The sequence below is a fragment of the Oreochromis aureus genome, linkage group 2 (genome assembly GCF_013358895.1).
Source record: "Oreochromis aureus strain Israel breed Guangdong linkage group 2, ZZ_aureus, whole genome shotgun sequence".
Lineage (NCBI taxonomy): Eukaryota > Metazoa > Chordata > Actinopteri > Cichliformes > Cichlidae > Oreochromis > Oreochromis aureus.
In genome coordinates this window covers 13412713-13429203 of record NC_052943.1, presented here as the reverse complement: position 1 = coordinate 13429203, position 16491 = coordinate 13412713, and the positions used below count along the sequence as shown (strand labels likewise).

The window sequence follows — 16491 nt, the reverse complement described above, 5'->3', positions numbered from 1 at the left end:
AGCGCAGGCGTTAAATAATAATTTAAAATGGTTCTGCTCCTATCACAACAGTGTTTTACATAGAAAGCATAGGCTCACCAAAACTGGACACCAGCACTGGAAATCGTTAACTGACCTGTAGAGTCTTGATTTCATTCAGATGGTTGTGTCAGAATTTGGCATAATTAAGATGAAAACATGGATCATGAACACTTCTGCCTGGTCATGGGAGTGTAATATGTGGGGGATATTTTCTTGGAATACTTTGGGCCCTTTACTACAAAATTAATAGCACTTTATTTACAGAGTATTGTTGCTGACCACGTCCATCCCTTTATGCTCACCGTGTACCCGTCTTCTGTTGGCTTCTTCCAGCAGGATATCACACCATGTTCACCACCATGAACATCACAAAGTTCAAATCATCTCTAACTGGTTTGTTGAGCATGACAATGCGTTCACTGTACTTAAATAGCCTCCACAGTCACCAGATTTCAATCCATCTTAGCATCTTTGGGATGTGGCGGAACAGGAGATTCACATTATGGAGGTGCAGCCGGCAAATCTGCAACATCTGTATGATACTGTCATGTCAACATGAACCAAAATCTCTGAGGAATGTTCCCAGAATCTTGCTGAATTTGTGCCATGAAAAATTAAAGCAGTGCTGAAGGCAAAAGGGAGGTCCAGGGTACTAGCAAGATATGATTAATAAATTGGCCAGTGAGTGTTTAATGCAAGAAAAATCCAATAAATTACATAAGAAGGGCTAAGATTTTGTGTCTAAAGATCAGTAAAATATAAATGATTTTTTAATAAAACTGCAACACACACTTGATTTCTTAAAATATTTATAGGACACAGTACAGAAAAAAGTAGTGACAACCTAACTTAAACCACATCATCACTCTGGGATCATAAATGTTCAATATATTAAGTCCCTGCACAGCAGAGATGACAACAAATACAGGGAAGAAAGACATGAAGGTAAAGAAAGCCGAACCTGGTTAACTGTTCTGTAATAAATAAAAGCTCTGATGCAGCAGAGCTCTTAGAGACTTAATTTAGTCTAATCGCTCCCAAATAATATACTTCAGAAGGCACTTGAAATCTGTATGGACAAACTGTACGTTACATAATTATAGGCAAAACATATCTATATGACAACCTTGCCTTCAACAGCGGTAGCTACACAACGATGCGAGTGCACTTTAACAAGGCAAGTGCAGAAGATCAACGCTGATGATTTTGGCCACAAAAAGTCACGACATACAGAAAGATTTGCAGATGTAGTGTTTGCATAGCATCCAGTAACAAATCAAAATTATGTAATTACTATACTTACGATGATTAGCTTAAACCGGGTGAAATGTTTATAAGAAGCTGAACACAGCGAGGTTTACACGACGTTTTTCCTCATGTGGTGTTTGGCAGTAAAGTACTTAAAAACCACATTATTGTGTGCTTCTTGTTTTTTAGCATTAACTGTTTCTTCGTTATATGTAGTCACGCATTTTGGCTCAAAAGCTATAAGAATTCACTCACTCACTCACTCACTCACTCACTCACTCACTCACTCACTCACTCACTCACTCACTCACTCACTCACTCACTCACTCACTCACTCACTCACTCACTCGATAGATCACATATCTGAAGGTCCGTCTACTTTTCTACAGTAAGACACTCAAAAATATTGCAGTCCGATTCTTTTAAGATCAGTGGGTAAAAATCATTAGTGTTCTTCACTGATGACAGTATTATCCCCAACCATCTCGTCTATCCTCCCTGCTGTGTCACAACCTCTGTTTCGGTCTCCGTCTCTGTGTGTTGTCCGAGCTGTGCAGTCAGGAAGGGGTTGAAGAAGAAGTCAAAACCGAACTGGAGGGCATTCTGAGCCGTACGCCTCCAGTCATGTTCAATCTTGTACTGTCTGCGGCTGGGAAGGCGGGCGTCGCCGCACGACATGCAGTGAATGGCTTTCAGTTCAAACACAGGCCATTTGGAGCCTAAACGCCCCTCCAGTATGGTACTGAACTCCACCAGGCTGCCAGTGTTTAAGTGTAAAAGCACAGACTTGAACTCATTACTAGCCCGCAGTACTATGTCCTTAGTGGCGTCTTCATCCTCGATGATCGTCCCGTTCCTGGTCTTCCTCTCGAGCGGCATGCCCATTGTAACTTCAAACTTGTATCGGTCAAACCGTTTGACGTGGCATTCGTGCTTTGCCAGTTTTTTAAGTTTACACAGGGGATCTTCGGGAGGAGGAGCTGGGGCGGGCAGAGGCTGGGGCTCAGCGGTCGCATTCTTCAAGTCGTCACACAGAGGATATGGCTCACCGTACAGGCACCGCATCCAGTTCCCTACAAATAAAGGCAGCAGGTTGATAACCGACTGCGGCCCGTTCTCAATGTCGGTCACACGGACATATTTGAATCGTCCCGTCCATGTGACACGATGTCCTTCCAGATGAGAGCAGAGAATCTGGGTTTGGGCCATGTTGGACTCCTTCCAGGCCAGAGGGCCGCAGAGGTTGCTGTACTCCGGCCACGTCAGGGTGGAGTTGTACACCTTCATGCCCTCAGACCTGTAGACGTACATCCAGCAGAAGAGCACCACGGCACTGAGCCAAACCAGGATGAGCTTGACAACACTGCTCCGCGACAAAGACCGAAACACCTTGATGGGGTTGAGGCTGAAGCGAGTCCAAAGCCTCAGCACTACCGGCACAAAGCAAACAGTCAGTGTGACCACCATCTTGGTGACCTCCAGGGTGAGAAACCACTGCACTAACTGGATGATGAGCATCGCAGCCATACCCAGTGAAAGTATAGGAAGGGCAAACAGGAAGAGGAAGTAGCCCACACATGTGCGGATAAGTCCTATTGCCGAGGCATTATTAAGGAACACCAAGCAAAGCTCGCACCAGGTGAAGCAAACCAAGTAGGGCACCAAGCACAGATAGGTGCCCTTAAAGCCTCTCAGCTGGGCCATACGGAAGAGGAGATAGACAAGGTGTCCATACAGCAGACATGGCATCCCCAGGTTTAATGCCACAATATCTCCAAGAGGCACAGTGATGAAAGTCTTCCCGAACATTCGGAGGAACCACAGGGACTCCGGGAAGAAATGAGTGAGGGAGCATGCTCCAGAGAGGACCTCTGTGACGAGGGCTTTACGAGCGAAGAGCTGAGCTGAGGCATGAAGGCTCAGGAAGGCAGTAATGGTGAAGAAAAGAGCGACCGCAGCCAGTTCTGAGCAGGGGATCCAGGATTTATCAGCTACAGGGAAGGAGAAAACCACAAAGACCACCGAGAGCAGGAAGTACCTGAGAAAACAAAAAAAAGTAATTGTTCCGCTGCAGAAGCAGTTCAATTCTTCTTTATGGTAATATTAAAGGAAGAAAAGATCAAATTGAAGCTAATCTTTACATTATTAAACTGTAAAACTGGCAACTGAGTGATGTAGACTTACAGATAAGGCTCCAAGTGCGTCCATCCAAAGTTTGTCTCAGCCTGCTCCAGGTCGAGACCAGGTTCAAACTGAGCAAGCAGGTCCGTCAGAGCCCGGAAATTTTCCCACGCTTTGGAATTCTGTAGAAAGAAATGTTTTGTTTTAATAAAACAAAGGTACTACATTATCAGAAATCACTAAATACATCTAGTACATCGTGACAAACCTGAAATACACGCAGTGTGCAGATGATCATGGAGAAGAACGAGAGGTAGAAAACCAGCAGGGGGATGATGAAGATGAAGAACTCGATTGTGAGGTTGGAGATGATAAAGAAGAATATAAGTGCGTTAACGTGGTGGGTGGGGATCAGGGCGCTGAGCCACTGCATGCCTGCTCGTGATGCCCAGTCGATAAGATGTTCTTTTATCTCGAGAAGGGCGTACAGAGGAAACTTCAGCAGCTGGGAAAACAACAAGGAAGACAGAATCAGTACGTCGCAGAGATGGAATCAGACAAACAAAAAATTTTTTTAAATTGAATGACTAAAAAAGTTTTTCTGGTGATGTTGTGGGACTTGAAGGCGATTTAATGTGTTTCTTTGGGAATTTTTTTTTTTTTTTTTTTTTTTTTTTTTTTTTAGAAAGACGGTGGAAAGGCCCAGATCTAGTTAATCAGATGATCCTGAGAAAATCAGTTTAGTTTAGACCTGAACACTTAAAACTAGCTATAAAACTGATGCTTTTTTCCCCCTTTTTGATGAAGCTATTAATTATTATTCATTATCTGGTCCAAAAGAAGCTAAGAATACACCCCCCAAGAAAAAGGAAGAAAAAAAAGAAAAAGAAGTTCACCGGAAGTCTGAAGTCCGAAAAAACATTATCATTTGTGACCGGTTAAAATTTTCACTGCAACTTTTAATGTTAATTTAGTGAGTGTATTTGAATCATTTCTGGCTGTTAAATGAAGGATCATATCAACTGACAACTACACAGGTGAAGCTTTGGCTGCACAGCTGGTCGTGCTTCAGGTGAATTTATGTCAGGTGAACATTCACGTCCTGACTGATGAAGCTTCGCTTGAGCTGTTATTATGTCTAATAAACCAGCTTCCAACTGAATATTAACACATAAAGGAATGGAAAATGATTTAGAAATATAATCAGATGATTGATTTTCTTCCACAAAGGCTAATATTGAAAGAATGAAAACCGAGCAGGACCGAAGCTGATTAAGTTGCAGAATTTGTTTCACTTTTTCACAGATTTGCTAAACTCAAGACAAGCAGAGCGTGAAAAGAAGATGACAAAGGCAGACCACTACCCCCCCAAACCACCTTTTGATGCAGGGGCAGTTCATCTGGATTTTTCACTACTATTTCATCATCGTCATCATCATCATCCCCTCCTGCAGCAGCCATAACTGGTGAGGGTGCAACACCCTGGGCGTACTTCTTGGTCATCTCAACAAAGTCATCAAGACCCACATGGGAACTGGCTGCAAAGAAGTACAGAAGAAACATTATTACTTTTATTTTACTCTGACAGGTCTGTAGGACACTTTGGGCTTGGGGAAATGACAAATTGTGCATGTTTAATCCCATTAGAAGACACATTTCAGACCACACATACCCTCACTGGTGACCATAGTCTCCAGGACTCTCCTCTGTTTCTTAGCAGACCTGTTTAGTGGACCAGGGGATACTGGTGTGTCTGCAGATGGAGGGTAGAAAGTATAATTTAAAAAACGAATGCCTTCAAAATGTAAATGATTTGAAATACAGTATTATTCCTCTCGTACCCGGCTCTGTGTTAACATGTTCAACGTTCTCTAGCATCTCAGAAACGGGCACCGACTTCTTCCTCTCTGGGTTTAACTTCCAATACATGAGCAGAGCTGCCTTCCTCACTCCTCTCTCAAAACGAGTCTCTGTACACAACTTCTTCACCTCCTCAAAGTTTTCCAGTGTGATGCCTGAAGAACAAATGAGGATGAATGCACAGACGAACATTAGCTTAATCAGGCTCCAGTTTCACACTGGTTCCATTCTTCTAAAAGATGTGCATTAAGAGTAGCAGTCATACCTTTCCTGGAGGCCAAACACTGCTGCAGCAGTCTGACCGCATCCTTGCGGCCCTGTTTAGCAGCCTGGACGAGCCAAGTGACCGCTGTGCAGTTGTTCAGTTCTTCATCGCTTTCTTCTGCCAATGCCAGGAAGTAGCGGCCCATCTGTGCAGACACACACAGACTTTTAGACTTGCAACACAAGCATTACTGTGACTTAGTGACCTGTCCGTCCTATCAGCATGTCACTCTAAAATAAAATGTATAATTACTTAGCTCATATGCTCTGTCATCACCATATGGCGACTAAAGTCCACAGTGTCTGCAGTATGATCATTGTCACTAACCTTAGTCTGTGCTTTGGCATCACCTGACTTTGCTCTCTCCTCCAAATCCTCAAAACTGACCTCCTCCTCTGGCTCCTCTGAAACAGAAAATACATTTTCAAAATCCATCCAGTAGATTTTAGGGCTCTTTAACTTTTTCCCCCTTGGATACCTACTAAGGTAACCCTTGTTTTTCTCTTTTTATAAATCATTGGTTTCTGTGGTATTTCAGGCCCGCTTCCAGAGCACTGGGTGTGCATCAGAGGTCAGTTAGGGTGACATGTGCTTATACAGCTTACTGGGGCTAGCCTTGGAAAAACCAAGAACCTATTCAGTTTTAAATATCTTTATTAGCAAGCATATACAATACAAGTTAGAACTGTTACGCTGAAATTAATGCTTCAGTTTTTAACCAGATAGTTAGTTTTGTAATTCCAAATAGAAAGCTCTGGAAGCTGGCCTGATAATGACAGAAACTAAGGGTTACCCCCTACTAGGTGTCCAAGGGGCAAAGAGTTAATTGAGACCTTTGGTACCATTGTTTCAGAGTCAATGGGTGATTTGAATAAGGTTTTACTTAGATGATTTAAATAAGACCTATGACAGCTGGGATAGGCTCCAGCGCCCCCCGCGACCCTGGAAAGGATAAGCGGAAGCGAATGGATGGATGGATGGATTTAAATAAGATGTGTATTTAACACGAGCTTTAAACATTTTCAGATGTGTTGTTTTACCATATAATATACATACAAATATCTCATTTGTGAATTTTGAAGGTCTTACATGTCAGATTTAATGACATTTCAATGGAGCCTATCCCAACTGTAACAGAGTGCTAGTCCATTTACAGGGCTAACACAGAGAGACAGAAAGCTAACCAGTCATGCTCACCTTCACGCCAACTGAAGCCTAATACTAGCCCTTTACTTTTGGCAGCAGCAGTTATGATTGAACCACCACTGAAGTTCTGTTAGTTGTGTTAATAATGCTGAGCAAAACATGCCAGTGTCTTTAACACGACTTCAGTGGTTTTATTTTCATAAAGCTTTTTTTTTTCTTAACTCAAAATCCTATAGAAAAATGCCATTTGTCCAGGGAACCGAAGTGACACCAACTTCCAGCTTGTCTTACAAAAGCCTCCCTGCTGCACTCTATGTGATCATTTCAGGGACACAGCTTTCAAAGTGAGCAGCTGCCCCACACAGGGTGCTGTTTAAACCTTCTGTTAGAGAGCAACAGCCAATCAGAGGATGGTGGCCTTAAAGGTAAGAGAGATAAAATAATTTGGTTCAGACAGTGGATGAACGACGTTGTATAAGAAAAATATGAATTACATTGAACTCTAATTCATGCAGAGCTAACCAAGAAAAGTCCAAGAATAAACATATGGAGCTTGATATTATGTCCACTAAAAAAAAAAAAAAAAAAAAAAAAAAAAAAAAAAGCAGCTCTTTAATATATTAGGTTTGCTTCAGGTTTTTCGAAGGAGTAACTACTCCTTATTACTCTACATTTGTTTTTAAATACTCTGCAGATGTTCCCAACAAACAAAAATAGAAACAAGAGACCAGCTCAGTGTGGCAATCTGTGACATCAGTGATCCCAGAGCATGAACATGAGTCAGATCCTTCCAGAAACAGCTTTGGCCTTGACAAGACCTGACAATACCACAGAGCCCTCTTGGTTTAATTATCATCTTCCTTTGGCTAATGATTTCTGCTACTCTTAAATCCCAGTTCTCCAAAGGAACAGGATCTCACACTGAAAATGTGTTTGCTTCCCGTAAAGTAAGAGGTCATGTTTGTTCTGTTTAAAACAAACAGCAGGAAAAACAGATGTGGAAACACTTTTCCGAGATTCACAATGCTCATGCGGGCTGTAAGTGATACTGGTGAGTGAAGGTGTGGTCTGCCTGTGCCTGCGGGTCTCAAGAAGCAGAAGAAAATGTAAAGCATCCAGTAACTTACGCTGGTAAAGCCACGTACACTTTAACCATCTGCCTGAGCCCTAAAATAACTGTTTATCTAGCACAGCAAACAGCTGCTGCTCGTTCTCCTGGTGTGCAAACACTTCCATAGTGGTGCAGTCCATCTCCCTGTTTTACTTTCAGTACATTCAGAACTTTAAGATACTTAATTATATTATTTTAGACAGCTAAAGAAACTGGAAAGTGTTTACTTAATGAAATGACTGAGCAGGTAAATTTGACAATACACCAGTTAGGCTAAATATATAAATCACTGCAAAGGCCTTAAAAAGATAAAAAGTGCTATTCCCCTTCAACCAAAAGATGTCCTACTTGCATACTGTATTTGTTTAGTTTGAAAAACACATGTGAAACCATTTCTTCTCTTCAGGTCAGCAAAAAGGGAGAGGCTGCTTTACATGCTGAGGTAAATGTCTGTGGTCATGGAAACACTGCACTGCGCGCACACACAGTAACCTGGGAGTGTTGGCAGCACTGATTCCTGAAGAAGTGCAAAGTGAAGGTCGAAGGTCAGTTTTGATTCTCACCTTGCTCTGGTGTGGGAGGAGTCTGTGGAACTGTGGCAGCACCTCCAGCAGCTGATGATCCGGTCATGGGATTCCCCGTAGACGCGGCGTTTAGCTGAGATCTGCCCCCCTGGGAGAGGCTCCTGATTGGTTGCCGAAGAGGCGACGTTGTCGGTGTGGAAAGGGAGGAAGAGCGGTAAAGAAGATTTGGAGAAGTCCGAGGGGAGGCAGTGGAGGGAGAAGATGAGGGTGTGGCTGGAGGTGTTGGCATTGTGAGTTTTGGATTTGGCCAGTTTGAATTTGTCGTAGTTGAGTTAACAGATGAGCTGAGAGAGGAAGGTCCGGGTCTCAGGGTGGTAGGAGACGAAGGGTCCAGTTTGGAAGCGGATGAACTGGCAGTTAGCGAAGGATCCATGGCTGAAATTAAACCAAAATTTTAAATCAATTAGGAATGTTTTCGGGAACAAACACAATCCCAGTGATTTCTGAAAGATTACAAACAAAACATTACTGTGGTGATACTAGTAATGCTGCAGTGTGTGAAAAACAGCAATACATATACAGTATGAAGCACGTTCAAGGACAAGCAGCTAACAGAGTGCACCTGTCGCAAAGTAACAGATGTTTTGAAAGGTTGTGTTCCCTCATCATCACATGAGTTTTCTCCAAAGTGAGATTGTACTGGGGGGAAAAAAACAATCAAACAACCAGTCACAGCGGATGGCTGTCTTCCTTGAGCCTGGTTTTTGCCACTGTCACCAAGTGCTTACTCATAGGGGGTCATGTGATTGTTGTGGTTTCTTCCTATTTTCAATATTCTAGTGTCTTTACAATATAATATAAAGTGTCTTGGTGTGACTGTTGTTGTGAATTAGTGCTATATAAATAAAAATGAATTGAATGCAGTACGTGCCAAATATTCATGAGGAATTTTTAATTAGATTTTTAGTGTGTGTTTAGTTTTTCAAGTGTGGAGGGGTGTGCTTGATCTCCCAAAGTGTTTAGGAAGGTGGTATGTCAACCACATGAATACCACAACCAAAACTTCTCAGCAAGTTATAACAATACTTTCAATTTTCTTCAGTTAACCTCTCATAGGTTTTAACATTGTGCACTGGTGTAAAATATGTCATTTGATTACTACAAAAGAAAAGCTGCTTTCATACTACAGATGAAACCAACAGATCTCAGCCACATAGCTCAGACTCAGGCGGATTTCCAAAACAAATGTAATTTTTTTTTTTTTTTTAAATCTGTGTTATCTTAGAAAGTTCCTTTCCTTTTACTAATTAAGGCCAAATAATCCCAGACACAACTTTGTTCAGATGTGTGCTACGAGGTCTATAGTCTATTTTAGATATTATTAACCGAGCCCTTGGTAGCTATATTGAGAAGATGACATCCTTAAAGTGCAATGACTGCAAATCAAGTGTCCTGGTGCCCCTCTTGGATAAGCAGGACAGGGCTCCGGTGACAATAACTTTGCCGATAAAGGGGACTTCCAAACTAAATTTAGCACTCTTAATAAAAGTTAGGGGCAAAAAGGAACGCTATATACACACACAATGGCATTTCTATATATAGGGCTACTGCATTTGATATTAAAAAGACAGCAGCAATTGGATGTGGCAGGAGGCGTTAGCTGAAATAACCGGTGCTTTAGGAGCTAACGCTAACGAGCGCTGACATTCAACACTTCTAATATCGGCTTACCTTTCCCGTGACAACACCAGTTTAATGAAACCCTCCAGATTAAATTGTTTCTGGGAATATCTCGGTTTGTTCACTATTTAGAGCCCCAACTCATTCTTCCATCTCCCCTGAAATCCCCACGTCCTCTGGTTTTTGTGGTCAAACTCCAAACACACACGACGCGCCGGAAAGTCTGTCAGCTGCTCCACTCCACGTCCACGCCCACTTTTCATTCTGCGCACTGTGATTGGAAAGCGCCGAAAGCTCGTTTTTATTGATTAGGATTTGATTGGCTGCAGTGGCAGGAAGTTCAAATAACCCTAAAGTCAAGAGAAATCAACTGTCGAACGACTAATAAATCGAGAACATTTGTTAGAATTCATTTAGCATGAGGACAGACAAAAATGAGTTCAACGGAGTACGTCTAACAACGAGTTACTATTTTGGAGCTCGAGGATCCTTTAAATTCTCCTATTTGTTTTTATGAGTCGTTCATCGATGTATATTTTTTATGCTCGCAAAAACGTAATATTGATTTTGTACCAGCAGATGGCAGCACAGAACTAAACTAAAGTTAGCTATGGTCATAATTAAATGTATAGGTTTTGATAACTGAAGTGGATTTGTTTTGTAGAAAAATTATTAGAAAAGAAATGTGCTTTTCTTTAGTATTTATTTAAATACTTTTACTCTAACTAGAAGCATAATTCTTCCCCTGCTCTTTCTCCATATAGCAAAGATTAAATCCTTTGTTTATTATGTATCACTATTATGATATGATAAAGAATGATGCTGTAATGAGGGAAAGATGCAATACTAGGAATGCCAAATAGATTGTGAAATTTACAAAAATAGTGTAATTTACTGTAAGTCAAATTTAAGAAATACCAGTGTAAGGTGTTACGCCAAACAATTAAGCAATCAGGTTTTGTCCCACAAGCATGTGTAATCATTTGATCCAGACTCCACAGATTAAGATCCACACATAGAGTGCAGACAAGCTATTTACAAGGTAACAAAATAGATTTTTTAAAAAGTGTGACAGCATGCCACTAAATATATGAATGGAATGGAATAAACATCTTGCAGGTTTCATTCTGTGAAAATAACGTGTTGATTGAGATCAGACTATAAGATCTGCAAGAGTCTCAGTAACAGACAAGAAAAGGAAAACATTCAGTTCAGACTATGCTCGGAGGAAGGGCACTTAGTGAAAAAAAAGGAAGGAAGGAGTGCAGACAATTAAAGGAGTTTAAAGACATTGGGACTCGGGGGGGAAAGAATGAGATTAAAGTTCAAGTGTAGAAAGTTCAAGAGTAGATAGCACACTGTGGGAAAAGATGGAAATGAGGGCAGTAATTGCTTAACTGCAGTTGCACTAAAGCAGTTATGTAAATGGTTCTCGATTAGTAGATTAACACAATCCAGTTGAGAGGATAAGCAGGACCCTTACAGTGCTTTTGGTCTCTCACATGCACACCTGCAATCTGCATACATCAGGAAATCTGTCTTTTAAATGGGCTTAGACACACATGCACTCAGAGATGTGTCTCTCCTAAACTAAGCAAATCAGCTCTGGATAGTTATTTGTATTATTTAGCTTGTTATGAGTCCAGATCTTTTGATCTCTTATGCAAATCCCCTTTGCAGATTTGTCAGGACTGCACTGCCCGTGCCTGAGACGGTCACAGTCAACAGTTGTGGGTTTTTAAAATGTGGTAATTACTGAGGTAATTGAACACTGAAACAGGCTGTTCTTAATAACTCCAGTCTGCTTGCTTTCTCTCTCACTCTCAGTGTATACCCTCCAGGAAGTAATGACTCAAAAACTCAAGCAATGGAGACTCCCCATTATGTTTTCTGTCTGGTAAACTTTCTCATGCAGCTGCTGTGATTGGAAACGGTTACATGACACAACATGGCACTTAGAGATTTTGTCCAGGATGCACTTGAATCGCCTCCTCTGTGTCTAGGTAACAGGTCTCTGTATGTAAAATAGAGGCTTCGCCCACGGACTCCCCCTGTAAACCCAATGACTCTCACAGGAAGAGAGATCTGAGGAGAAGGAGGAGTAGGAGTAGGAGATGAGGTATGGTCAGTAACCATAGCAACCAGAAGGGTTATATGAGAACGGACACTGACTGGAGTGAAGGTGAGTATTTCTAACTCAAATGCAGCCCAGTCACTGTTTTGACCTTTGAAGTTGCTCTCTGTGGAGAAATGGGCCGCTGTACTTGGTGCACTGCATCCAGCTGATACTTTGGTCAAATACAAGACCCAAGGTACATTTTTGTAAAGCACATAGTCTTCACGTAGCATTTGTTGATAAGGAATATATAAACAACATCACAGGCAAGCAACATGTTGTCCTGCAATCCGCTTCACGTTGAGGATTAAAAGTAAGTAATCCAACTCTCATACAGGGCCACTGTCTAAATATCTTGAAACACGAACCAGTTGGATTAATATAACTCCAAAAAGTCTCAACGTGCTTAAATCACTGGAAATTCCAACAGGCTTTTTAAATACGGAAAACTCAACTCCTTCCCATGGGTTAATTTTCAGCTTCAGGCAGAACTCACATATTGATCTGCCAATTTTGAGCCTTGAGAGAAACAAGGGTGGAGGAAAACACAGCACTTACACAATGACAGCAGAAATAATTGCATGGAAACAAGTTTTAGTTGTAACTGTTTAGATCTTGGCTGTTGATCTTGATATTATGTGCTTTGTCTCAATAGATAAAAACGCCACCATACTGGTGTAGAATTTAGTGTAATTTTAGATGCAGTAATTCACAGTGCATAGCATAAATACAAGCTCTAAAGTAAGATTTCTATCTTAATGTCAGAGGTTCAATTTACAAACTGAAAAGTTGTGCAACACATTGTTTAAACTTTTTTCCACCCCAAAAACAATAACAACACAATAACTGCTGTGGCTGACTCACACTCCCCGTAATGTGGCTATAATGGCGCACTGTATTTGTTGAGCTTTTAAATACTAGGGCTTTCTAGTGGAACATCTGAGTGCTTTTGAAAGCAGTTTTTCCATTAAACATATCGTATTTTGGCTAGATGGTCAACGAGAAAAATCTCCTTTACTTTCTTTGAAAGTGCTTTAGCAGGTCAAACGCCTTAAAGACCGATGAAGTCATTCATTCATATTCTGAATGAAGGTTTTGGAAATAGACATGGAACATCAGGCTCTGATTTTTAGTGACTAACAGCAGTGAGTCATGCCTGGGACTCCTAATTACCTTCATATGAAAGTGTTACGTCAGCACGAGCACTGGAGACTCGAGTTTACATTGTGTTAAATAGGTCAGTTTAGTGGATGGCTGCAGACATGGACTAAAAGGTGAATGTTTCACCAGTCATGTGACTGCGTGTGTGTTTCCATTAAATCCTGCATAACCAACTAAGTAGTTTGATATATTCCTCATCAGATTCTTAGGGCTCCCCTGAATACTAAGAGCCATCTCTAAAAGTTTAATCTGCACACAGTCATGAATATGTTAAGCTTATTATGGACAGCTCTCAGGGATATGCCGAGAACCTAAAATGATTATGTTAAGTTAATAAAAGCAGTGACTCCCCACTTTACAATGTTTCTCATAACCAGACAAAAGAAATGTAAATAAGCTGATTTAACATTTAGTTAGTTAAGAGGAAACCTTTACATTTGTGGCAGTACAGTTTTTCTTCTAGTCAAGGCACAAGACCAGCTTACAGTGTGTTTTTAACCTTAATCTACCATCACTTTAACACTTTAATTATCACCAATTATATCACCCGAATATAATAACACCTCAAATCGGGCCTTTATCTGAGGATGAGAACTCACAAGACCTAATCACAAGGTTAGAGTGACGTCAAAAGGAAAAGTTTCCTTTATCCTGTTTCTTTGAACTCTACTCCTGTTGTTTTTTCAGAGTGGGCACTGTACAAAAACAGACTAAAAAAATATAATGCTGGCTAAAAAAAAAAAAATAAGTACCTCAGGCAAATCAATTCACAGAAACAATCATTACAGATCTCTCACATGCATTTGCACCGTCAGACAATGCTTCACCGAAATAAAACCAAACACACAATTATTTTAATATTTTTCGTTGCTGTTTTTTTTATTTTAATCACTCCATCTGCGTGTCTGCTGGCCTGAGCAGGAGCATGACAGGAGTGCACCCTAATACCCCAAACTCACCCTATCTGCTTTGCCTGCATTATCTCACTCTAAAATGTCCTGTACATGCAAATATGATCCGTGACAGCTCTGAATAGGTCACGACACAGGCAAAGACTAATGTACACAATTAAAACTCCTTATGGACTGTGTGTTTTGCCTCTTCCACTTCCTGTGCCTTGAAATAATGGGCCGCATATGTTGCTGCCACAGAAAACTGTGAGCATGCATGTATGTGGCCCCGCTGGTGAATGGCAGACAGGCAGGCACAGTGTGGAGAGGCAGAGACAGGCAGCTGTGCGTAAGTAATGCAGTCTCTAGAAACTGGGTCACACTCACGCCACTGTCATAATATCAGAGTATTTCACCTACTTTTGTGATCTGACAAGTCATATTGTCCTAGAATTAAAAAAAAATATACCCACACACACATGTATTTACTTCATTTAGAGCATCACAGTAACACTATTGAACACACTGAGGTTGTATGATAAGGTTATTTAGTTCATACAATGAAGCACGGTAAGAAGCACAGTAGGTTTTAAATGAAATATACTGAAAATTATCAACACCATCAAATTTATAATTAAAAATTAACACATAATACAAAACAAGCACAAAGGATGATTCAGAAGCATCAATAAAACGCTTAAATTGATTGTAAAAGGATTTTTGGGCTCATAAGGTGAAATGATGAAAGGATATTAATCAGAAACAGTGTGTTAAAAAGTAAGAAAATAAACTTGGAAACACATAAGAAGACAGTGATACTCAACTTTGGCCTTATAAAGATGTAAAGGATAATGAGTCTGAAAATAATATTCATTTTTCTATTTTTTAAGTGTATTCCTTATTATCTGGCGTAATGTCCCAATAAGCAAATATTTGAAATGAATTCATTCTGATAACTAATGAAGGGAAAATATCACACACACTCCTGTTGAAAGCTCTTGATAATCCTGTCGTTCACAATACAAAACAAAAACACAGGCTCCAAGTAAAAACTTTGATATTTGTCTTTGCAGAACTTCAATTTACAAATTAAAAAGTAGAAATTAAATTAAGCCTCTGGCTCAACCATTAATGCGATACTATAACTTTGCTAACATGATGAAATGTTAAAGAAATGCACGTTGAGTCTGTGTGTGGTATTAAGCTCAGATGTTTGGGCTGTGCAATGGAAACTTTGAATAGAGTCACGTCAGTAAGTCAAGATGTGACTGAAGAGTGGACTGTTTTCTTTTTATAAATCCACAACTCATGAGGCCGTCATCCACTTTAGATGGATTTTTGGGTTTTCGTTGAGCTTAACAAAGCATTCTTTCTTTAAAAAAAAATTTAAAAACCTCAAATAGATCTTTTTTCCCCTCCCACTGCATTCACACAGTCCCCATTTACCAGCAACCACTTTAATATTTAACACTTGGAACCAACTCTTGAGCTCTATCTCCCTAATTTGTCATGAAATACCAAAGAAACAGGCAACCCATTGTTGTAAAAATGTCTGTTGGTCAATGGTTCTCATCAATTGTGCTTTTGAGCCGGTGAAATGGGAAAAAATGTCAGTACTGGCAGCTTAAGTATTTGTTTTTGTTAAGGCTCTAATTAAAGGTTAAAAAACATCTTGATTACTTGATTTCAAACACTAGTGCTATGAAAATTATCCATGTTTGTATTTTCATTAAACACCTGGTCAAATCATAAGAAATAGTGAAAAAATAATCTTTATCTGAAAAGCTTTAATAACTCAATCAAGTGCAAATTTTATTTATATATATTTATATATATCAGTAAAATAATAGGGGACTCTACAAAGAGGTCAGATAAAGACTAAATTCAAGTTGTAATGACAACACAGGGTAATTATGTAACAGACTAACTGCTCAAACTGACCAAAATCTTACCAAACAGAGAGCAAAGGGGAACTTTGGTGCAGGCTGATCAGACCAACTTTGAAACAGAGGAGAAACAAACATTAATAATCTATCGCGCTTCAATGAAACAAAACAAAACCGAGAAATATTTCAATAGTTACCTTAACTGAACGGTAATACAATAAAGGAAATCAATTCGCTAACTCAACAATCAAATATAAATAATAATATTTTTTAAGTAATTAATTCAGGTCACCCCCCCACCCCACCCCCAAAGATGCATCACTTAGCACATTCCAATTAAACCTTCCTGTATTTAGAAGTGCTGGTTGCGCATGTGGCTGGATCTCACGTGCTACGTGGACCGGCCCACAAGTGATTTAGCAGAGCGAGATGTTTTAAACGTGGTTAATGTGCTTTAGATAA

General features: G+C 40.3%; 1 protein-coding gene across 1 annotated transcript; it reads right to left on the bottom strand.

The window, feature by feature from the left end:
* Positions 1-813: 813 nt before the first annotated feature.
* wfs1b (Wolfram syndrome 1b (wolframin)) lies at positions 814-10239 on the bottom strand. Its single transcript, XM_031758083.2, has 10 exons — positions 10028-10239; positions 8336-8731; positions 5843-5919; positions 5516-5660; positions 5232-5405; positions 5063-5143; positions 4768-4928; positions 3659-3895; positions 3454-3572; positions 814-3307 (listed from the first exon to the last, which is right to left on the bottom strand). The coding sequence occupies exons 2-10, from the start codon at positions 8727-8729 to the stop codon at positions 1759-1761; spliced, it is 2937 nt and encodes a 978-aa protein (XP_031613943.1). The 5' UTR covers positions 8730-8731; positions 10028-10239; the 3' UTR covers positions 814-1758.
* Between the last annotated feature and the right edge of the window lie 6252 nt (positions 10240-16491).

Excerpts from the sequence above, each read along its gene's own strand:
- wfs1b (XM_031758083.2), bottom strand. The coding sequence starts at position 8,729 with ATGGATCCTTCGCTAACTGCCAGTTCATCCGCTTCCAAACTGGACCCT. Across the intron at positions 5,661-5,842 it reads ATGCCAAAGCACAGACTAAG|ATGGGCCGCTACTTCCTGGC; the intron begins GTTAGTGACAAT and ends GTGTCTGCACAG. Across the intron at positions 4,929-5,062 it reads GACTATGGTCACCAGTGAGG|CCAGTTCCCATGTGGGTCTT; the intron begins GTATGTGTGGTC and ends ACTTCTTTGCAG.